At 46.6% G+C, this 23594-nt stretch overlaps 1 protein-coding gene across 1 annotated transcript in view; it reads left to right on the top strand.

Annotated features, from left to right (window-relative positions):
* The window catches only part of MPPED1 (metallophosphoesterase domain containing 1), a 64122-nt gene extending 59665 nt beyond the window's left edge, over positions 1-4457 (top strand). The window contains exons 5-6 of the mRNA XM_007189165.3: positions 1154-1267; positions 4291-4457. Of these exons, the coding sequence (XP_007189227.1) occupies positions 1154-1267; positions 4291-4409 (233 nt within the window). The 3' untranslated portion in view covers positions 4410-4457. The remainder of the gene's footprint in view (positions 1-1153; positions 1268-4290) is intronic.
* Positions 4458-23594: the final 19137 nt, after the last annotated feature.

The raw sequence follows: 23594 nt of genomic DNA, 5'->3' as shown, positions 1-23594 counted from the left end.
CCGTCCCCCCTTGCTACCCCTCCATCCACTCCTCCAACAGCATTTTCTGGGTTCCTGCTCTCTGGGTGCCTCACCACGCCTGCTTCACACACAACACACAGCTCCTGTTTTGGGGGCGCCTGTGTGCTCAGCCCAGCCCAGTTGTTGGGTGAATTGTTGAATGTGGCACAGAGAGGTTAAGTGACTTGTCCAAGGTCACACAGCCAGTAGGTAGCAGAGGCTGGGACTTAAACCCAAGTGTCTGCTCCAAGCCTGTTCCCTGCCTACTCCCCACCTCTCCCCTGCCTACTCCCCGTCTCTCCCCTCTTCTTCCTCGTCTTCCTTCTTCTTTCTCTCCCTCTCTCCCTTCCTCCCTCTCTCCCTCCTTCTTTCTCTCTCTCAGCTCTAAGTCAGGTCCATTGCAGCCTGTCTGATTCTTTGAGTGGCAGGATTCCTCTTCCCCTTCCCAGCAGTTGTAGAAACCTGTTTCTCCCGCCTGAGCAGAGAGGGGCTGAGATGAGCCCTAGCTGTCCGCTTGGAGTTATCAGTTGTTCTCCCATGGTTTGTGTAGCCACGTGAGGATAATAAGCAGCCGCCATATGGGACGGCTCCGCGAGGCTGGCGGTGTGAGCAGACCCAGACATGGCCCACGTGCTCGAGGCTGCAGGGGATGAAGAAGTTCATTTTCATGATTTTGCGATGTTTGTTTAGAAAGTTTCCAACATGGAAATCCTGCTCCCGGGTTCCGCTCTGCTGCCACCTGCTGGGGTGGCCTTGGGCCTCCGCTGTCCCTCTCTCCGGCCTCAGTTTGCTTCTCTCTGCAATGGGTGGATGCCAGTCTTGAGACCACTTTGAGCATGAATGGTCTGGGGGGCTCACAACTGTCGAGACTGCTCCCTCCCCGCCATGCCTGGCCTACTCGGGCTTTTATAAGTGGGCTCTCTGTGCTGCCCTGCAGGGGAGGAGCCGGGGAAGCGGGGGGTGGGGGGTGGGGTGGGGGATGAGGCCGCAAGGCCCCAGGCAGTGCAAGCTGGAGCCAGGCTCCCCTCCCTGAGGCTGAGGCAGGGCAGGGCGGGGAGAGCCGGGCAGGCTGGGTCCAGGGCCACCGTGTCTCTGAGATTGCAGAGCTGCAGCCGGGGCCCCATCATTGCCCTCCTGCTGTCTCCCCTGCCAGGCTTCCTGGACTGGGTCCCCAAGAAGATGCAGCGGGTGGGCTGCGTGGAGCTGCTCAACACGGTGCAAAGGCGCGTCCAGCCGCGGCTGCATGTCTTCGGCCACATCCATGAAGGTCAGCGGGGGCGGGGGCCTTACCTGCAGGGGGGCGGGGCGCCTCATTGGCCCTTCAGGGGGTGCTGTCTCACCTCCCTTGGACCCAGTCACCTCCTCCCTGGCCAGAGGGAAATAGCCCATTTCCTACATACACTTCGTAAACGCCTATCCACGTGTCGGCTGTCAGTTAGCTATTGCTGAAATGTTTTATCACAGGAAGATGGAAGAAAAGTCTGGCAAGACTTAGAAGTAAGTTTTACTTCCTTGGAGCCCTGCAACTCTGCCATGCCTCCTCCACCCTGGGAAGTCTTCGGAGATGCCTGGGGGCTTTTTGGAGGAGGGGACATTTGGATGTGACGTGGAGGAAGTGTTAGCTTTGGGGGCACACTGTGAGCTTCTACAGGGCACATGGCCCTGTCTTGTTGCTCACATCCCTACGGCCTGGCATACAGTAGGTGTTTAATGGATGGGGAGGGCTGCCTGCCTGCCCAAAGGGCTTTATTGGCATCTCCCCCCACCACCGCCCCCCACACACAGGCAGACGTGAGGTTCTGCCTTCTGTCCTGGGGGCAGGACCCCTTGCTATGTCCACATCACCTCGGGAGAGTGGGCAGGGTGGCCATGAAGGTGACTGGTGATGTCGGCTCCAGCCCTGACTGCCCCGGCCTGTCACTGCACAGGGCTTACCTCATTAGACCTCAGGCTTCCTCACTGGAGTCTGATTTCACCAGTTTGACAGATCCCTCCTTTTGCTCCTTTTGAACCTTTATCGCACCTGTCCAAGGCTTCCTGGTCCCATTGTACCCTGCCAGGAAGCACATGGTTTTCCCCCAAGCTTGTCTCCTGGCCTCCTGAACCTCTATCTGCTTTGGGCCAGGGCCCCTGGGACTCACATGGCTTGGTCCACATCAGATCACTTTCCAGCTCAGAAGCAAACAAAGCTCAGACCCTTCTCTCTGCATCGTGCTGTCAGGGGCAGGAGTGATCAGACCTCTACAGCCCCAAGGAGCTCACAGACTTCTGGCCAACAGATGAGCCATCAAAGGCAGAATCTGAAAGGTCGTGCGAGAGACGGACAGCTCTTGTGCTGTGGGATAATAATAATGGCTGTCATTTTCTGTAGACCTACTGTGGGCGTGTAGTGCCATCAGATCCAAGGTGGTGTGTGATCCAAACCACACCCCTGCGTGATTGTACAAGAAAAATGCGGGCTCCAAAGAATGGGTAGCCTGCACAGAGGAGGGGAAGTGTCCCTTTTGGTTTGGAGGTGAGCTGAGCTCAAGGTTGAGGAGGATTCTGACCAGTAGAGGTGGTGGGAAGAGGGTATGTTTGGGGACAGAGGTGAGGAGAAGAAAGTACATGACAACGATGGTGGTGATGATAATGATGGTTACAATGATGGTAGTGATGATGGAGATGATGAAGATGGTGATGATAATGATGGTGGTGATGGTGATGATGGTGATCGTGACGATAATGATGGTGATGATGACGGTGGTGATGGTGATGATGATGGTTGTGATAATGACAATGATGGTAATGATGATGGTGATGGTGACGATCATGGTGATGGTGATAATAGTGATGGTGGTGATGATGGTAGTGGTGATGGTGATGGTGATAATCACGGTGATGGTGATGATGGTGATGGTGATGATAATGATGGTGATGATGGCAATGATGGAGATGGTGATAGTGACGGTGGTGATGATGATGATGCTGGCTGTGATAATGACGATGATGGTAATGTTGATGGTGATGGTGATGATCATGGTGATGGTGATGATGGTGATGGTGATGATGGAGGTGGTGATGATAATGATGGTGGTGATGATGGCGATGATGGAGATGGTGATGATGATAATGATGGTGGTGATGGTGATGATGATGGTGATGGTGATGATGGAGGTGGTGATGATGATGGTGATGGTGATGATGGTGATGGTGATGATGGAGGTGGTGATGATGATAATGGTGGTGGTGATGATGGTAGTGGTGATGGTGATGGTGATAATCATGGTGATGGTGATGATGTAGGTGGTGATGATGATAATGGTGGTGGTGATGATGGTGGTGATGATGATAATGATGGTGGTGATGATGGAGATGGTGATAGTGATGGTGGTGATGATGATGATGCTGGCTGTGATGATGATGATGCTGGCTGTGATAATGACGATGATGGTAATGTTGATGGTGATGGTGATGATCATGGTGATGGTGATGATGGTGATGGTGATGATGGAGGTGGTGATGATGATAATGATGGTGATGATGGAGATGGTGATGATGATAATGATGGTGATGACGGCGATGATGGAGATGGTGATGATAATGATGGTGATGACGGCGATGATGGAGATGGTGATGATAATGATGGTGATGATAATGATGGTGATGGTGACGGTGGTGATGGTGATGATGATGGTTGTGATAATGACAATGATGGTAATGATGATGGTGATGGTGACGATCATGGTGATGGTGATGATAGTGATGGTAGTGGTGATGGTGATGGTGTTAATCATGGTGATGGTGATGATGGTGATGGTGATGATGGAGGTGGTGATGATGATAATGATGGTGGTGATGATGGCAATGGTGATGATAATGATGGTGATGATGGTGATGATGGAGATGGTGATAGTGACGGTGGTGATGATGATGATGATGGCTGTGATAATGATGATGATGGTAATGATCATGGTGATGGTGATGATCATGGTGATGATGGTGACGGTGGTGTTGATGGTGATGGTGATGATGTCAATGATGATGTCTCACCATGTGCTTTCCAGGCACTGGGCCGAGCATGTGAATTATTATCTCATTTGCTGCTCACAGCAGGCTTGGGAGGAGCATCTATCATCATCACCATGTATAGATGAAGAGCCTATGCTTTATGGTTTCAGTAGCTCGCCCCAGACATCTTCAGTCCCTTGTGGCTGAGTGCCCTCTGACTACCACACTCACCAGACCACCCTCACTGCTCCGGTCCTGGTGTCACCTCTCAGCCCTGACAGCTGTGTGCTTACTTGCTAGGGTATGGAGTCATGGCGGATGGGACAACCACCTATGTGAATGCATCTGTGTGCACCGTGAACTACCAGCCCGTGAACCCACCCATAGTCATCGACCTCCCCACACCCCGGAACTCCTGACTGCCCCCACGGCCCCAGTGCTTCTCACCCGCATCAGCTACGTACACCTAGCTGAGAGCACGGACCTCCAACCCCCCTTCCTTTCATGCAGACAGCCCATCCGGCTGCGGGGACCAGCCCAGCAGGCGGGCTGAGGCCTTGGAATGAAGAAAATCACCCCTGACTCTTCAGCCTTCTGTCATTTGGAGTCAGGACCCTGCAGGTCCGTCAGGGGTTCTGCGCTCATCGCTGATTTCTGCGTGTCCCTTCCGTGTGTTCCTTGTTAAAGGACCTACTACGCTCGTGGCCCTGTCCTGCTTGGGAAGTGACTGAATCTTTATCCTTCTCAGTTGGACACCCTCGTGGGTTTGGGAAGCCGCTGCTCTTGGACACATTCTGGAAGTTCTGGCACAAAATCTCCTTCTCACCGAGGGTCTGTGTGGCTGCAAGCCTCAGGGTTGGGGGGTGGGTGGGTGTGTCGTAGCCTGAGTGCAGGCAGCCCTTCCATTCCTTCCAGGCCTCCGAGGGAACGATCAGGGACGTCTCAGGAATCGGGCCGCACCTGGCCAGGCCGACCAGCCCTTTGCTTCATGGATCCCCCGTTTTCTTCCTGTGGGCATTTTTGCTGATGTAAACTGTGGCCTGAGCATCCCGGGCACCCGCTCGGAGCCTGGACTTGGGGGTTTGGTTCTACGGAACGAGTCTGATGAGGACCCAGGACCAGCTGGAGGGTTCCCAAGTCCTGGATGCCCCTGGTCCCCTGGGGCCTGCGCTGCTCTGCAGAACTCAGAAGCCTGGGGGCTCTGCGGGCCGAGGCTGCCCTGCCCCCTGTACGTGCCCATACGGGTGTGGACACACACGTGCACGCGTGCGCATGCACACACACACACACGTGTGCTCACGCACCCCTCTTAATTTAATAAAGTGGACCCCGTGGTTCTCATCGCTGCCCTCGACTGGGTTCTGTCCCCCGGTGGGATTTCCCTCGCCCCTCGGATTCCAGCTGCCGTGCCCACAGCCGAGGGAGGCTGAATGGTTCACAGTCGCGCTGCTGTGTTCCTGGGTGCCAGCCGGCGGCCCCCACGGGAAGGTGGCACAGAGACAGAGATGGGCTTGGGCTCCGGCAGCTCCACCCGGGGGGCTTCTTCTTCTTCTTTAAATTAGGACTGGGGGGTTGGGCTGAGTCTCTGATGGACAGAGAACCAGCAGGGCCTCGTTGGGGTGAGGCCAGTGAGGCAGGATTAGCACGTGCAGGGTCAGATTCTGCCTTTGTTTAAAATTTGGATATTTTGTTCATCATAGATTTTTTTTCCTGCATTAATTTTGATTTTTAAAAACATCGCATTAAAATAGTATCATTTATCTCGATCTCTGAGTTTTTTGGCGCCCCTTAAGTTGTACACCTGAGAGGAGGGCCCTGCTCACCTCCCCTTAGTCCCAGGCCTGGGGACCAGCATTTAATGAGCCCTTTGCAGATACGATCTCATTTCCAGCAGTCTTGCAAGGTGGGTACTGCTGTGCCCCTTTTGGAGACGAGGAGATTGAGATCAGAGAGGTGAGGTAACCTGCCTGAGGGTGCACAGCTCAAAAGAGGCAGAGGCAGGATTTGAACCTTGGTCTCTGCCTTCACAGCCCCTGCTCTCCCACCACCCAAAGCTCCTGCCCTACAAGGCAATGCACGGTCCAAGGCTCTTTTTTTTTTTAAGGGTCCTATTCAGCACCTGTCCAGTTCATTTCTCATGGAGAGCCCCTGGAGTCTTGGACGACCCTGTTCTCTGCGCCCAGGATCCCAGGAGACCATGATTCCTTCCCTGCTCAAGTGGGGCTCCCGTGGGGCGAGGAGCACCATCCAGGGAGCCCAGTGGCAGCGCCACGTTGGCCGAGGCCAGCTTTGCTCCGTGGGGTGCAGGGTTTCAGGAATCCTTTTTGGCCCAAGTGGTTCCTGGTAGCCGGGGATGTTTACAGGGTCTCTGGGGACACCTCTGACGCACGGCGTGTGTGTGAATGTGTGGGGTGGAGAGGACTCCAGACCCTTTCAGTAACCTCTACGGAATTTCTATGCGGACCAAGAACTATAAACTTAAAAAAAAATTTTTTTTTTCCTAAGGTACCTTCAGAATATGGTGTATTTTTATGTGGAAAATAAAAGTTATGAAGGCAGCTGTTACTTTAAAAGAAAATTCATTAAAAGTCCTTGAGGTATGAAAGATGATGGCATGCTCCTCAATCATTTCGGCATAACTTGATTGTGGCTGTAATTTTTTTTGTCTAGCATGTCAGACAATAAAGTCTTTGTAAAAAGAAAGAGAAGTCCTCCCGGTGCCTCTTCCTCTGTGTCTCCGGGTGTCGTGTGGGGCATGTAGGGGAGGAGTGGCGTCCTCCCGGCCAAGTCCTGAGTCCTGGGCTGAGTTCAGAGGCCAAAGACCATCCATGTGCCAATGACTGGCATCCTCTGCTTGCTCCAGCTTCCCTCAGAGGTGGTTGGCACGTGCAGTTCTGTGCCTTGTTGTGTTCAAATAGCTGGAGCACCTCGTCCCCCCAAAACAGAATATCTCAAAATGGCCTTACCTCTGGCCTCTTCTCGAAACAGCAAGTTCCGATCCAGCCCTTGTCAAACTAAGGGTCCTGGTGTTGCCCAAGAAAAATACTGGCAGGTATAACAACTCCAGTTCCAAAGCTCCCTATTCTGTAGAAGCTCTGCCATTTTCATCCATCCATCAACCCATCGATCTATCCACTCATTCATCTACCCAACTGTTCACTTACCCATTGATCAATCCGTTGATCCATCCATCCATCCAACCACCATCCATCCATCCATCCAACCACCATCCATCCATCCATCCACTCACCCACCCATCCATCCATCCAGCCCACAAACATTCACTGAGCACCTCTCTTGGACCTGGCTTGGAACAGGGATGTGGCAGTGGTGGTAGTGATAGATTTAGGAGGTAGATTTAGGAGGTAGGGGTGTGCGGAGCCAAGGATGGTAATGGGTGTTGGCTGCCCGTCATGGAGGGGGCACATGGGGCAGGAAGAACAGGTTGGAGGAAGGGTGTTGAATTCTGTTTGGGATTCATGAGCTGGAGGTGCCCTTGGGTTATGCAGGGGGAGGTGTCCAGTGGCCAGCCGGGGGCGGGGGGTGATAAATGGACCTGGAGGGGAGGAGGCTCTCTGGAGACCTATATTTGTGGGTCATAACCAGAGCCACGGGGCTGGGGGAGCAGGCTGAGGCAGCCCATGATGGCGTCAGCCCTCAATGACCCTCTCCTGTCCTCAGACTGGCCCACCTGTCATATGCCCTTCCAAAGAGCTCCCCTCCACCAGAGCCTCACAGGTGCCTACAACGACTGGTCCTGGGCCTTGGATCCCCATCCGTAGCCCATGGGGAGCAGCTGCTCTGTCTGAGGCACCCCTTCTGCTACGCTCGGCCATTGTGTACCCGAGCAGGGGTCCCGGGCAGGGGCAGGGACGCACCGTGGCTGCTGCCACCTCTGGCACTGCCGTCACACTGCAAGCGCTGCTTAAGTGCCTGGTACCCGCCTTGCTGACGGGCAGCAGCCGCTAAGCTCTGAGCCGTGTGCTCCTGCTGCCTTCAGTGTAGACGGGCTCTGATGTGTCCGGGGTTTACACAGTGGTGCAGGTGGTTCAGCACTCATGCTTTACAGCCATCTTTGGGCACAATGGGACGATACAGGATGGGGTCCCTGGTGACGCTCCTATTGTCCCTGGGAGCCTGGTGGGCAAATCCAGCGAGCTGCCTCCGCTCCCTCTGCCTCCGCCCTTATGCGGAGCTCGTTCTCAGGGAGCCCAGCTCCCAGATGCTTTTTCTTGCAATTCAGCTTCCATGAAGCTGGTCCTTGAACCTCCACCGGGACCAAATTGCCAGGCCTTTTTCTTCCAGGAGACCCCTGCTCCACCCTCCTGAATAAGCTAGTAGAGGTGACAAGCTCTGTGGACCCAGGCTTCACCCAACGCTCTCCCCTAACACCACCCACAGCTCCTAGCTGGGCCCAAACCTGCCTGGCCAGCTGGGGGTCTCGGCACAGAAGATCTTAGACACTCCAGGGGGCCCTCAGCCCCACCCTCCCCTTGAAGGCATGGACTGGGAAGTTCTCCAAGATGTGGGAATTAGGCCCTGCTGTCTGCAAGCCCGAGGGGTACTTTGGAAGGCTCATCTGATCCCAGGAAAGAAGCTGAACCCTTCAGCTGTTACATGCTTGGGGCCCAGTGAGTGGCAGACACAGTCAGGCTTGAGGACCCCAAGGAAGATCAAAGCCAGTGTGCAGGGGAGATCAGGGAAAACTTCCTAGAGAGGGAGCCTGGCCGGGCCCTGAACAACAGGAAATGGTTTCCCTCTTTAAAAAAAAACCTTTTATTTTGAAATAATTTTACATTTACGAAGAGCTGTAAAGATGGTACAGAGAGTGCCCACATACCCTTCACTCAGCTTCCCCTAATGTTAACATCTTATATTCCTATGTTACATTTATCAAAACTAAGAGATTAACAGCAATATAAGACTATTAGATCTTCATTTGGATCTTTTTTTTTAAAATAAATTTATTTATTTATTTGGCTGCATTGGGTCTTTGTTGCTGCACGCGGGCTTTCTCTAGTTCCGGTGAGCGGGGTCTACTCTTCATTGCGGTGCGCGGGCTTCTCATTGTGGTGGCTTCTCTTGTTGCGGAGCACAGGCTCTAGGCATGTGGGCTTCAGTAGTTGTGGCACATGGGCTCAGTAGTTGTGGCTCGCGGGCTCTAGAGCACAGGCTCAGTAGTTGTGGTGCACGGGCTTAGTTGCTCCGTGGCATGTGGGATCTTCCTGGCCCAGGACTTGAACCCGTGTTCCCTGTTTTGGCAGGCAGATTCTTAACCACTGCGCTACCAGGGAAGTCCCTGGATCTTTTTCATTAACGTCCTGTCCACGAGACCATGTTGCATTTAGTCATCGTGTTTGCTTAGCCCCCTGTGGTCGGCGATATTTTTTCCCCGCCTTTCCTCAATTTTCATGACCTTGAAAGTTTTGAAGAATACTGACTATTTTGTAGACTGCCCCTCAAGTTGGGTTTGTCTGATGATTTCTCATGATTTGTCTGGGGTTATGTGCGGAGGTGATGTGTCCTTCTCAAGGCATCATATCTGGGGTAACATTAGACCACCGTGACTTATCACTGTGGATGTTAATCTTGATCACATGGTTACGGGATGTCTGCCAGGTTTCTCCACTATAAAGATACTAGTTTTCCTTTTCCATACTCAGTTTGTTAGAAATGAGTCACTAGTCCAGCTCACACTCAAGGAGAGGGGAATGAAGCATCAAAGAATGTGGACATATGATAAAATCACCACATTAATTAATACCTATTTGGAGGAGACATTTCAAGGCTATGCAAACCTCTTAAAGTTTTGCCCACTAATTTTAGCGTCCATCCGTGGATCTTGCCTGGAGCAATGGTTACTGTGGTGTTCTCATGATGATTTTCTATTTCTTTTTCCCTCCTACATTTATTATTTGGAATTGTTCTTTAAGGGAGACTTGTCCCATCTCTGTCATTTATTTATAGCAGCATGGATATTCTTTAGATTAGAATCTCATGCTATCATTTATTTCATTGGTCAAATTGTTCTAACTTTGTCCATTTGGGAGCCCTTTCAAATTGGCTCCTGTGTTCTTTTGACATATTCCTATTTTTTTGTTTGTTCATTTGTTTGTTTCACTTTCTTGCTTTCTGCTCCAGGCTCACCTTGTATTTCTCTTGCCCCAGTGCTAGTATCAGCCATTTCTCCATAGAGTTCTGGCTCCTTTTATTTAGAAACTAAGATCTGGATTGTAGATGGACTGGTTGCTACTATCACTATTTCTAGACCCTCTTAGTGGACAGAGCTAGGAAATATTTGTAGTATACTAATCCATGTATACATACACTTATTTATCCCTGCCTCTGTATCCGTCCATCCATCCATCCACCTATCATCTATTTATCTTAAAATAAGCATTAGTTCATACTGACAGCCTCCCCTCTGACGCTAAGCCAGCAATGCAGAATTTACTCTTGCCTTGCTGCCTTGCCCATTTGTAACTTTTTTCTTTGACAATCAGAAGCCTGGCTCCCATATCTACAATCAGTTTAGGTATTTGTTTGACCCTAGGATACCTACAAAGCACAGAGTCTCAGAACTGCTGATCTGTACCCCTGTAAGAAACATCGTTACCAACCAGAGTACAGGGTTCATGTGCAATCTTTTTATCTTTAGCTTTACAGTCTAAACTCTGTTTTCCAAGGTTAAATTGGTCAGCTCCTTTCCCCCCACCTAATCAGTGAGGTTTTGTCACATATTTGCAATACAATTAGATCCTTTAGTCACAGTCTGCATTCCATCCTGAGACTCCCTGACACACTGATTGGCTGTTTCAAGTTTGCATACAATAGAGTTCACTCTTTGTAATGTACAGTTCTATGGGTTTTGACAAATATTTAGAGTTATGTATCCACCACACCAGTACTATAGGGAATAGTTCCATCACCTGAAAAATTCCTGCATTTGGCCCCTTTTTAATCACACCATTTTCCAAAATAACTATGCTTTTGTAATCCCTCGGGCAATAAATGAGTTTTCCTGTTGGTCCACAGCCTCACCGGAATTTGGTATTGTCAATTTAAAAATTTTAACCAAATCTAAAAAAAGGCTACAAATGAATCTATCTACAAAACAGAAATAGAGTTACAGATGTAGAAAATAAACTATGGTTACCTGGGGTTAAGGGGGAGGGGAGGGATAAATTGGAAGATTGGGATTGACACATACACACTACTATACATAAAATAGATAACTAATAAGAACCTACGGTATAGCACAGGGAACTCTACTCAATACTCTGTAATGGCCTATATGGGAAAAGAATCTAAAAAACAGTGGCTATATGTATATGTATAACAGATTCACTTTGCTGTACACCTGAAACTAACACAACATTGTAAATCAACTATACCCCCCCAAATTTTTTTTTTTTAATTTAAAAATTTTAACCATTTGAGTATGTTATATCTCATTGTGGTTTTAATTTCCATTTCCCTAATGACTAATAATGTTGAACATCTTTTTATACGTTTATTTGCCATATTTCTTTTGTGAAGCATCTGTTCATATCTTTTGTGCCCTTCTTTAAAAGCTAGGTTGTTTTTTTTCTTGTTTTTGAATTTTAAAGTTCTTTAGGCACTGGATACAAGTCCTTAATTGAATACGTGATTTGCAAATCTTTTCTTCCAGTCTGTAGGTTGTCTTTTTTTTTTTTTTTTTTTAAATAGTAATCTTTTATTTATTTATATATATATATATATATATATTTTTTTTTTAATTTTTGGCTGTGCTGGGTCTTCGTTTCTGTGCGAGGGCTTTCTATAGTTGCGGTGAGCGGGGGCCACTCCTCATCGCGGTGCGCGGGCCTCTCACTATCGCGGCCTCTCTTGTTGCGGAGCACAGGCTCCAGATGCGCAGGCTCAGTAATTGTGGCTCACGGGCCTAGTTGCTCTGCGGCATGTGGGATCTTCCCAGACCAGGGCTCGAACCCGTGTCCCCTGCATTGGCAGGCAGATTCTCAACCACTGCGCCACCAAGGAAGCCCTGTAGGTTGTCTTTGTATACTCTTAACAGTTTCTCAGAGCAAAAGTTTTTAATTTTCATAAAGTCCAGTTTATCGATTTTTTCTTTTATAGATTGTGTTTTTGGTGTAGCACATTGACAAACCCAAGGTCATGCAGATTTTCTCTGACGTTTTCTTGTAGAAGTTTTATGTTTACATTTGGGACTATAATGCATTTTGAGTTAATTTATGTGTAAGGTGTGAGGTATATGACAAGTTTCATGTTTTTTCAAATGGACACTATTTTTCCACGGAATTGCCTTTGCACATTTGTCAAAAATCAGTTGACTATGTTTGTGTGGGTTTATTTCTGGGCTTTCTATTTTGTTCCATTGATCTAGAGGTCTGTGATTTTTGTCAAAATCATATTCTCCTGATTACTATAATTTTATGGGTAAATCTTGAAGTTGGGTAGTATGGGTGCTTCAATTTTGTTCTTTTTCAGTTGTTTTGGCTAATTTAGCTCCTTTATATTTTCATATATATATATATATGTATATATTTTTTTAAATAGATCTTTATTGGAGTATAATTGCTTCACAATACCGTGTTAGTTTCTGTTGCACAACAAAGCTAATCAGCCATATTCATACACATGTCCCAATATCCCCTCCTTCTTGAGCCTCCCTCCCATCCTCCCTATCTCACCCCTCTAGGTCATCACAAAGCACCGAGCCGATCTCCCTGTGCTATGCTGCTACTTCCCACCAGCCAACTATTTTACATTCAGTAGTGTATATATGTTAATGCTACTCTCACCAGGGACTTCTGTGCATTAATTTTGTATCCTGCAACCTTACCAAATTCATTGATTAGTTCTAGTAGTTTTCTGGTGGCATCTTTAGGATTTTCTATGTATAGTATCATGTCATCGGCAAACAGTGACAGTTTTACTTCTTCTTTTCGGATTTATATTCCTTTTATTTCTTTTTCTTCCCTGATTGCTGTGGCCAGGACTTCCAAAACTATGTTGAGTAAGAGTGGTGAGAGTGGACATCCTTGTCTTGTTCCTGATCTTAGAGGAAATGCTTTCAGTTTTTCACTATTGAGTATGATGCTTGCTGTGGGTTTGTCATATATGGCCTTTATTATGTTGAGGTAGGTTCCCTCTATGCCCATTTTCTGGAGAGTTTTTATCATAAATTGGTGTTGAATTTTGTCAAAAGCTTTTTCTGCATCTATTGAGATGATCATATGGTTTTTATTCCTTAATTTGTAATATGGTGTATCACATTGATTGATTTGTATATATTGAAGAATCCATGCATCCCTGGGATAAATCCCACTTGATCATGGTGTATGATCCTTTTAATGTGCTGTTGGATTCTGTTTGCTAGTATTTTCTTCACGATTTTTGCATGTATGTTCTTCAGTGATATTGGTCTAAAATTATCTTTGTGATATCTTTTTCTCATTTTGGTAGTGTGATGGTGGCTTTGTAGAATGAATTTGGAAGTGTTTCTCCCTCTGCAATGTTTTGGAAGACTCTTAGAAGGATTGGTGTTAGCTCTTCTCTAAATGTTTGGTAGAATCCGCCTGTGAAGCCATCTGGTCCTGGACTTTTGTTTATTGGAAGATTTTAAATTACAGTTTCAATTTCATTACTTGTGATAGGTCTGTTTATATTTTCTAATTCTTCCTGGTTCAGTCTTGGAAAATTGTACCTTTCCAAGAATTTGTCCATTTCTTTGTGTTTGTCCATTTTATTGGCATATAGTTGTTTGTAGTAGTCTCTTATAATCCTTTGTATTTCTGCAGTGTCAGTTGTGATTTCTCCTTTTTCATTTCTAATTTTATTGATTTGCGTCCTCTCCCTTTTTTTCTTGATGAGTCTGGCTAAGGGTTTATCAATTTTGTTTATCTTCTCAAAGAACCAGCTTTTAGTTTTATTGATCTTTGCTACTGTCTTCTTCATTTCTATTTCATTTATTTCTCCTCTGATCTTTATGATTTCTTTCCTTCTACTGACTTTGGGTTTTCTTTGTTCTTCTTTCTCTAGTTGTTTTAAGTGTAGGGTTAGATTGTTTATTTGAGATTTTTCTTGTTTCTTGAGGTGAGATTGAATTACTATAAACTTCCCTCTTAGAACTGCTTTTACTGCGTCCCATAGGTTTTGGGTCATCGTGTTTTTATTGTCATTTGTTTCTATGTATTATTTTATTTCTTCTTTGATTTCTTCAGTGATCTCTTGGGTATTTAGTAGCACACTGTTTAGCCTCCATGGATTTGTGTTTTTTACAGTTTTTTTCGTGTAATTGATTTCCACTCTCATAGTGTTGTGGTCAGAAAAGATGCTTGATACGATTTCAATTTTCTTAAATTTTCCGAGGCTTGATTTGTGACCCAAGATGTGATCTATCCTGGAGAATGTTCCATGTGCACTTGAGAAGAAAGTGTATTCTGCCACTTTTGGGTGGAATGTTCTATAAATATCAATTAGATCTATCTGGTCTATTGTGTCATTTAAAGCTTGTGTTTCCTTATTTATTTTCTATTTGGATGATCTGTCCATTGGTGTAAGTGGGGTGTTAAAGTCCCCTAGTATTATTGTGTTACTGTCGATTTCTCCTTTCATGGTTGTTAGCATTTGCCTTATGTACTGAGGTGCTCCTATGTTGGGTGCATAAACATTTATAATTGTTATATCTTCTTGGATTGATCCTTTGATCATTATGTAGTGTCCCTCCTTGTCTCTTGTAACAGTCTTTATTTTAAAGTCTATTTTATCTGATACAAGTATTGCTACTCCAGCTTTCTTTTGATTTCCATTTGCATGGAATATCTTTTTCCATCCCTTCACTTTCAGTCTGTATGTGTCCCTAGGTCTGAAGTGGATCTCTTGTAGACAGCGTATATATGGGTCTTGTTTTTGTATCCATTCAGCCAGTCTATGTTTTTTGGTTGGGGCATTTAATCCAATAACAAGGTTATTTACAAGGTTATTATCAATATGTATGCTCCTATTACCATTTTCTTAATTGTTTTGGGTTTATTTTTGTGGATCTTTTTCTTCTCTTGTGTTTCCCCGCTTAGAGAAGTTTCTTTAGCACTTGTTGTAAAGCTGGTTTGGTGGTGCTGAATTCTCTTAGCTTTTGTTTGTCTGAAAAGCTTTTGACTTCTCCATCGGATCTGAATGAGATCCTTGCTGGGTAGAGTAATCTTGGTTGTAGGTTTTTCTCTTTCATCACTTTAAGTATATCCTGCCACTGCCTTCTGGCCTGTGGAGTTTCCACTGAAAAAATCAGCTGATAACCTTATGGGATTCCTTTGTATGTTATTTTTTGTTTTTCCCTTGCTGCTTTTAATATTTTTTCTTTGAATTTAATTTTTGTTAGTTTGATTAATGTGTGTCTTGGTGTGTTTTTCCAAGGGTTTATCCTGTATGGGACTCTCTGTGCTTCCTGGACTTGGGTGACTATTTCCTTTCCCATGTTATGGAAGTTTTCAACTATAATCTCTTCCAATATTTTCTCAGACCCTTCCTTTCTTTTTCTCTTCTTCTTTTAAAACACCTATAATTCGAATGTTGGTGCATTTAGTGTTGTCCCAGAGGTCTCTGAGATTGTCTTCAATTATTTTCATTCTTTTTTCTTTATTCTGCTCCTCGGCAGTTATTTCCACCATTTTGTCTTCCAGCTCACTTATTCGTTCTTCTGCCTCCGTTATTGTGTTGTTGATTCCTTCTAGTGTATTTTTCATTTCAGTTATTGTGCTGTTCATCTCTGTTTGTTTGTTCTTTGGTTCTTCTAGATCTTTGTTAAACATTTCTTGTATTTTCTCAATCCGTGCTTCCATTCTATTTCCAAGATTCTGGATCATCTTTACTATCATTACTCTGAATTATTTTTCAGGTAGATTGCCTATTTCCTGTTCATTTATTTGGTCTTGTAGGTTTTTACCTTGCTCCTTCATCTGTGATATATTTTTTTGCCATCTTATTTATTTATTTATTTGTATGAGTGGGATTGTGCTCCTGTTTTACTGGTTGTTTGGCCTGAGGCTTCCAACACTGGAGTTTGTAGGCTATTGGGTAGAGCTGGGTCTTGGTGCTGAGATGAGGAACTCTGTGAGACCTCACTCCGATGAATATTCCCTGGGGTCTGAGGTTCTCTGTTAGTCCAGTGGTTCAGACTCGGAGCTCCCACCGCAGGAGCTTCCGCCCAAACCCATGCTCGCAAATTAAGATCCCACAAGCCACGTGGGGTGGCAAAAAAAAAAAGAACAATAAAAAGTAAAAAATAATATTACACTAGGAAACTAACAGATATGTTAGAAAGAATGTAAAAATAAAAACATAGATGAATCAACAATCGGAAGGTACATAGTATCACAGTAGTAAAAACGAGGAAAAGGGAAAAGGGAAAAAAAAAAAAAAAGGAGGGTGGGAAAAGGCCTTGGCTGTGGAGGGCGGGGCCTAAGCAAGGGCGAGGTTTGGGTGGTGGGCGGGGCCAATGCTCAGGACCCACAGGGCTGGAAAATGCCTTGGGGGCTGTGGGGGGTGGGGCTTAGACTCAAGGAACAGAAGGGGCCCAGGCGTGCCCCCCACCCCTGGTCTCAGAGGGCGGAGCACCTCACCTGGGAGCCCAGCAGGCTCCCCGTGTCCAAATGGGCAGGGCAATCACCCTCTGCTTCTCTCCTGCTCCTCCTGCAGGGCCCCTCCCACAGGGCTCCTCCCTCCTGTCTCCTCTGATCTCCTGGGTCTCCCTCCTATGCCCCCAGGACCCACGCAGCCTGGAGGGGGCTTGGAGGGCAGGGGATCGGCCTGGGAGCTCAGCAGGCTCCCCAGCCCGAGCGGGCCAGGCGGTTGCCCTCTGCTCCTCTCATGCTCTTCCCGGAGAGTCCCTCCCACCTGCCTCTCCTGATCTCCCCGGCCTCAGGGGTGCTGATGTTGTCTGACCTTCACTTCTCCTACCCCCTTGGTCCCCCTATGTCCTACCGGTTCACTGTGGGGTTCCTCCCGTCTCCTTGGGGATGAGAGCCCCCACTAGCAGCCAGCAGGCACCCTAGTTGTGGGGAGACTAACTCCTCATCTTCCCACACCGCCATCTTGACTCCGCCCCTCATATATATTTTTAGATTGACTTGACGTATAAATCTTGCTGAGATTTTCATTGGGATTGCATAGAATCTATAGATCAAACTGGAGAGAAGTGATATTTTAACAACATTGAGTCTCACAATTCATGAACACCATTTATCTCTCCATTTATTTAGATTTTTGATTTCCTTCATTTATGTTTTGCAGTTTTCATCATACAGATCCTATACACATTTTGTTAGATTTATATCTAAGTACTTAATGGGGGTATATTATAAATAGTACTGTTTTTTAAACTTCATGTTTTGATTGTTCACTGTGGGTACATAGACATATAATTAACTTTTGGGTACTGACCTTGTCACTCACTTAGTTAGCTTATTTAGTTTGTTGGTGAGTTCTTTGGAATTTAACCATGTCATCTGCAAATAGAGACAACTTCATTTCTTCCTTCCCATTTTTATTTTTCCTACCTTATTGCACTGGTTAGGACTATTGGTATGATGTTGAATAAAAGTGATGAGGGAGGACATTCTTGCCTTTCTCCTGATCTTAGGGGAAAACATTCAATTTCTCACCATTCACTGTAATTTTAGCTATAGTGTTTTGTAAATGTTTCTTATTCAGTTAATGAAGTTCCTTTCTGTTCCTAGTTTGCTAAGAGGTTTTTTTATGAAATAGTGCTGAATTTTGTCAAATGCTTTTTCTGCATCTACTAAGATGATCATATGTTTAATATGATAGGTCTATGTGTGGACCTCTGTGAGCCTTTATCCTCCTTGGAGTTCATTGAACTTCTTGAATATGCAGATTCATGTTTTTCTTCAAATTTGGGAAATTTTTGGCCATTGTCTCTCCAAATATTCTTTCTGCCCCTTTTTCTCTATCCTCTCCTTCTGGGACTTCCACTGTGTGTATGATACCCTACAAATCTTTGAGGCTCTGTTCATTTTTCTTCTTCAAGAAAGAATTTTGTTCTTCCTTTATTTATTTATTTATTTCTGTTCTTCAGACTGGATAATCTCAATTCACTCATATTCAAGTTTTCTGATTCTTTCTTCTGAATCTTCAAATTTGCTGTTAAGCTCTTCTAGTGAATTTTAAATTTCAGTTAAACTTTTCAAACTCTGGAATTTCTTTTTGGTTCTTTTTAATACTTTTGATCTGCTTATTTAATACTTTTAATATCCTCTATTTGGTGAGATATTGTTCTTGTACTTTCTTTTTGTTCTTTAGACACGGGTTCCTTTGGATATTTGAATATATTTAAAATAGTTGATTTAAAGTTTGTGTCTACTAAGTTCAACATCTGGGCTTCCTCTGGGGCAGTTTTTATTGATTACTTTTTTTCCCCTGTGTATGGGCCATACTTTCATGTTTCTTTGTATGTCTTATAGTTTTTTGTTAAACACTGGTCATTTAAAATAATGTACTATAGCAACTTTGGAAATAAGATTCTCCTCCTCCAAAGGTTTATTGTTGTTGCTGCTTATTGTAGTTGTTTATTTAGTGACTTCTCTGAAATAATTCTGTAAAGTTTGTATTCTTTGTCATGTGTGGCCATTGAAATCTTTTCTCAGGTAGCTTAATGGTTAGCTAATGATTAGGCAGAGATTTCCTTAAACACTTGAAAGCAGTAAATCTCCCAATCTGCTGCTGAGCTCTGTGTGCATTTTGAATCATGCCTTCAACACTCAGGTAGGTAGTTGACAACCCTGCTTTAGCCTTGATTTCCTGCTTGTGCAGAGCCTTAAGGTCAGCTAGAGATGACAGCTTAGGGCTTTCTCATGTCTTTTCTGAGCACGCACACATCCCTGGGCATGTGCCCAGCCCTACACACATACATGGCCTTCTAGGTTCCCAGGAATATCTTGGGAACTTTCCAAACCCTATTATTCCTCAGCTTTTCCTTTTAAGCGTTCTGTGTAGTCTATTGGTTACCCCAGCTGTTATCTACTGCCTCAAGCAGCCGCAAAGTTAAAACATTTGTGTGTAATTTTTTTTTCACAAACGTCCCCTCCCCTACTCTGGGGGAAATGTTTTTTCATACCTGTAACTGTGCAGTCTCTGAGTCAGTTCACATACAGGCAGTCTTGCAAATGAGGTCTTCCAGGGAATCACTAGGCAGGTCAAATAATGCTAATTCTTTGGGAATGAGGCTTTGAAAGTGCTCCAGCTCTATTCTGTTCCCTCCAGTGACTGCCACTCTGCATTGAGAGAGCTGTTATTTCTCAAGGCTACTGTGGAGCCGGAGGTGGCTGATTGGGCAAGCTAAAATGCCACAATGCTTGCTGTCTTTGCTAGGTTTCAGCTGCTTTTCTTGAATAAATGTTCCTTGGGTTCTTGCAAATCTTTGGTTAAGTTCTAGAATTCTGAAAAAGTTGACTCCAACAATTTGGAGGAGAGACGTGTCAGAGGTCCTTATTCTTCTAATTTTGCCTTTATGATTCCATCTTATCTCCTGTATTGACTTATTAACTTTTGAAAGTATATATAACTTTTAACTTTTAAAACTCTCCCTCCCTCCGTCTCTCTCTCTCTCTCATATGCATATGAGAATCTTATGTATATAAAGGAATCTTACCTGGTCCAATAAGCTTCTTTTCTCTATAGTTTAGGGTCTTTCACTAATTTTGGAAAATTCTCAGCCATCATTTATTCAAATATTTCTTCTGTCCCACGTTCTTTTTCTTCTTCTTAGTTTCCAATTATGTATATGTTAGACCATTTTAAATTGCCCCACATCTCTCTGATATTTTGTTATTTTTCCCATTCTTTCTTCTCTTTGCATTTCAATTGGGGTACATGTTATTAATCTATTTTCAAGGTCACTCATTCTTTCCTTGATTGTGTAAGTCTACTGATGCATCTGTCAAAGGCAATCATTATCTTTGTTACTGTTTTTCATTTCTAACATTTCAATTTGATTCTTACAGTTTCCACCTCTCTGCTGAAACTTCCTGTCTGATTATATGTGTTGTCTACTTTTCCCGCTAGAGCTTTAACATACAAATTGATTATTTTAAATTTCTTTTCTGATAGTTTAAAATCTGTGCCAAATCTGAGTCTCATTCTGATGACTGCTTTGTCTCTTCAGACTGTTTTTTTTTTCTTTTAATTGCCCTTTAGTATTCCTCATAATTTTTTTATTGAAAGCTGGACATTTGTATAGCAGAGGTCAGCAAACTTTTTCTGTAGAAAGTCAGATGGAAAATATTTTAGGCTTTGTGGGCTACATACAGTCTGTCGATTCTTGCCCTTCTTGCTCTTGTTCTCTTTCTCCTCCTCCAACCTTTTAAAAATGTGAAAATCATTCTTAGCTCGTAGACTGTATGAAAATAAGCCACAGGCCCTATTTGGTCCACTGGTTGTGATTTGCTAACCTCTGATACAATAGAACAGTAGATGCTGAGGTAAGTATTTTTTACTCTTGGAGAAGAATATGTCTTTCTTTCTGTTAGGACTTCAGTATGGGGCTTGGGTTGATCTTGTCAGGAGTTGGGCTGCATTGAATTTGCTTGCAGCTTGCCTTTGGGTCTTCCTTTGTGCTGCTCCCTGGAGCGATGGGCTCCTGTGGCTCTCCTAGCTGTTTCCCCTTTCATTTTTTAAAAAAAATTAATTAGTTAATTTATTTATTTTTGGTTGTGTTGGGTCTTCGTTCCTCTGCGAGGGCTTTCTCTAGTTGCAGCGAGCGGGGGCCACTCTTCATCGCGGTGCGCGGGCCTCTCACTATCGCGGCCTCTCTTGTTGTGGAGCACAAGCTCCAGACGCGCAGGCTCAGTAGTTGTGGCTCACGGGCTCCAGACGCGCAGGCTCAGTAGTTGTGGCTCACGGGCCCAGTTGCTCCGCAGCATGGGGGATCCTCCCAGACCAGGGCTCGAACCCGTGTTCCCTGCATTGGCTGGCAGACTCTCAACCACTGCGCCACCAGGGAAGCCCCCTCCCCTTTCATTTTATTTGATGATTGTCGGTGTGGTGGTGGAGGATGGGGTGGGGGCTTCTCTGAGGTTCTGATTCGGACTTGCATACTGTGAGCCTTCATGAGTGCCCTGCCCCTCCTGCAGATGTAATACAGGGCTTAGCATGTATTTCTGCCCCCCTCCACCTCCAGGAGTAGAGCTTGTTCTGCCCCCTCGCCTGCACTGGGTTCTGACCGGTGCCCTCAGGCTACGGTTTTGCTGTCCTTTTCTCTACATAAGGAGCTTTCTGCTCCCTTCGAGGGATGGGGAGATGGGTTCTGGCAGAGTTTCAGCAGTGGCTGCTGGTACCCTCTTCCAGCCACACCGCTGCGGGGACGGGGACGGAGGAAGCTTCCTCTGGACCCTCCCTGATCTCTGTGAGCGCCTGGTGAGGTTCCTGGAGGATGCAGACTCCTCTGTGTCAGAGCCCCCAGAGCCTTCACATTCCCAGGCTAGCCCACATTTGGTTTTGAGCAATCTGTTAAAAATGTCCAGCTGAATCCTCTTACTAGCTTATATGGTATTCTGTGATGTCTAGCCCAGGCAAGCAAATGCTTGGGTCGTGTTTCTCCCTGCAGGCACCTGCCTATCTCTAGACTTCAGTGAATTGTTTGCACTGAGCTCCATTCTCAGGTGGGTTTAAGGAAAGTTGTTAACTTGCGTTTTGTCCAGCTTTTCTCCTCATACAGGCGGGAGTGATGCTCTTTCCAGCCCTCTGCATCTCAAAGCCCAAAACCACAGGTGCTTCTCAAACTTCTGTTGTGTCATGCTTACTAATGGCTCATTGGCCAAAACAAGTCACGTGGCTGAGTGTGGATTCAAGGACTGGGGAAATAGACATTATTTAGCAACAGGAACTTCAAGGTCAAAAGCAAGGGACATGGATACATGATGAGGAGACAAATGGGGCCATTTGCTTTAATACGAGTTCTACTGGGGTGGAAAAATGGGCTCTCAGTTCTTTCAACACAGTAGGATCCAGAAGGGCTGTTGCTCCCAGCTGGGCCTGGCTCTGGGAAGGCTGCCCACCTGAAGACACCTGATCGGGATACAAGGGCCCAGGAAAGAGAAGAGGGAGGGGACGGGTGGTCCCGGCTGGGAGCACGGTACTGCCTTTGGGAAATGGCCCAGCCCTCTTGGCCTCCCAGTGTTGACTCTGAGGGCCCTCGGCTGAAACCCTCCCTCGACCCCTTGCTGAAATTCTGTCCTGAAGTCCAGCTCTAGGCATAGGGCCAGGGCTCTTCGGGTTCCCATACCCAGGGCTCCCCCCACCAGCCCTGACCTCCTCTCTTTTGATTGTCTCCGACCTACCTTGTTGGGGGTTCTAGGAGGCAGGTTTGGGTTTGACTCGTGGGGCTGGGCACAGACCGACTGGTGGACGAGCCCGAGGGAAGCGGGGTTATCTTCATTTTGCAGATGCAGAAATGGAGGCTCAGCCAGAGAGGGAAGTTGCACAGGGGCCAGAGGATGAGCAGGGGGCAGCTGGACGCCCTGATCCTCAGTCCAGCCCTGCTCTGTTGACTCAAGCTTGAAAGGGCCAGGCATTGGGAAAGCAGCTGCCCCACCTCTTCTGGGGTTAAGGGAGAGCGTGGCTAACAGCCCACTCGCCTGGAACCCTCGGCTTGGAAGCTCTGCTAACTCCGAGAGAAAACCCCACTGCAGAGCCAAACTCTTTCCACATGTGGTCCTCACAATGTCCTCTGAGAGGGGGCTGTGATTGCCCATTTTACAGATGTGGAAAGTGAGACTCAGAGGGGTGAAATGACTTGGCTGAGTGTCATGGTAGAGCTGGAACTGGAACACCATCTCACTGACACCAAAACTACTCTGAAAATGTTTCAGGACAGCTGGTGGCCAGTTGTGACCTCACTGAGTCCTGCTTCTGTGTCAGGATAAGCCACTCGCCTCTTGAGCCCCTTCTTGACCTGGAGGCCCCCTAAGTCCCTCAACAACAGACCCACAGGCTGCTGAACAGCACCAGACGAAATGTGCAGCTCAGCCTGGGGAAGTCAGGAAGGCTTCCTGTAAGAGGCAGCTCTGCACTGAGTTTTGAAGGACAAGTTAGCATTCCCTGAGGAGCAGGTGCAGAGTGTGGGCAGCATCTCAAGAAGGCTGAAGCCAGGCACACGGGGTGGGGGATGGGCACACAGGCGGGGCCCTGAATGCTGGGGCAGGGGCACAAGGGTAGGGCATCCTCCCACCCCCGCCACTTAGAAAGAAGAGCTGCTGGGGCCGAGGGCGTTCCTATTCCACGGCCCCTCCCTCCCTCCTCCCTGAACTCAGGTTGCCCTCAGGGCAACCCCTCCCCCTTCCCCCCCGCAGTGGGCATCTTCGTCCTCTGAGCCTCCCCCAGGGCCCCCAGGTTCTCTGGGATCTAGGGGCCTCTGCAGTCCTGGCCCAGACAGACCTCCTCAGCCTGGTCCCCGATGCCCCCCTGCCAGGCTGGGGGGTGCCTGGCTGTGGGCAGGAAGCAAGGGGCCGCCTCCTCACTCCTCACGCATCCCAGAGGGCGTCCTTCCCTCCTCCACCTGGGCCTCAGGGTCTCCATCTCTCCACTGGGGA

The sequence above is a fragment of the Balaenoptera acutorostrata genome, chromosome 11 (assembly GCF_949987535.1).
Source record: "Balaenoptera acutorostrata chromosome 11, mBalAcu1.1, whole genome shotgun sequence".
NCBI lineage: Eukaryota > Metazoa > Chordata > Mammalia > Artiodactyla > Balaenopteridae > Balaenoptera > Balaenoptera acutorostrata.
Note: the sequence above shows the minus strand (reverse complement) of the source record. Positions and strands in the feature narration are given on the sequence as shown.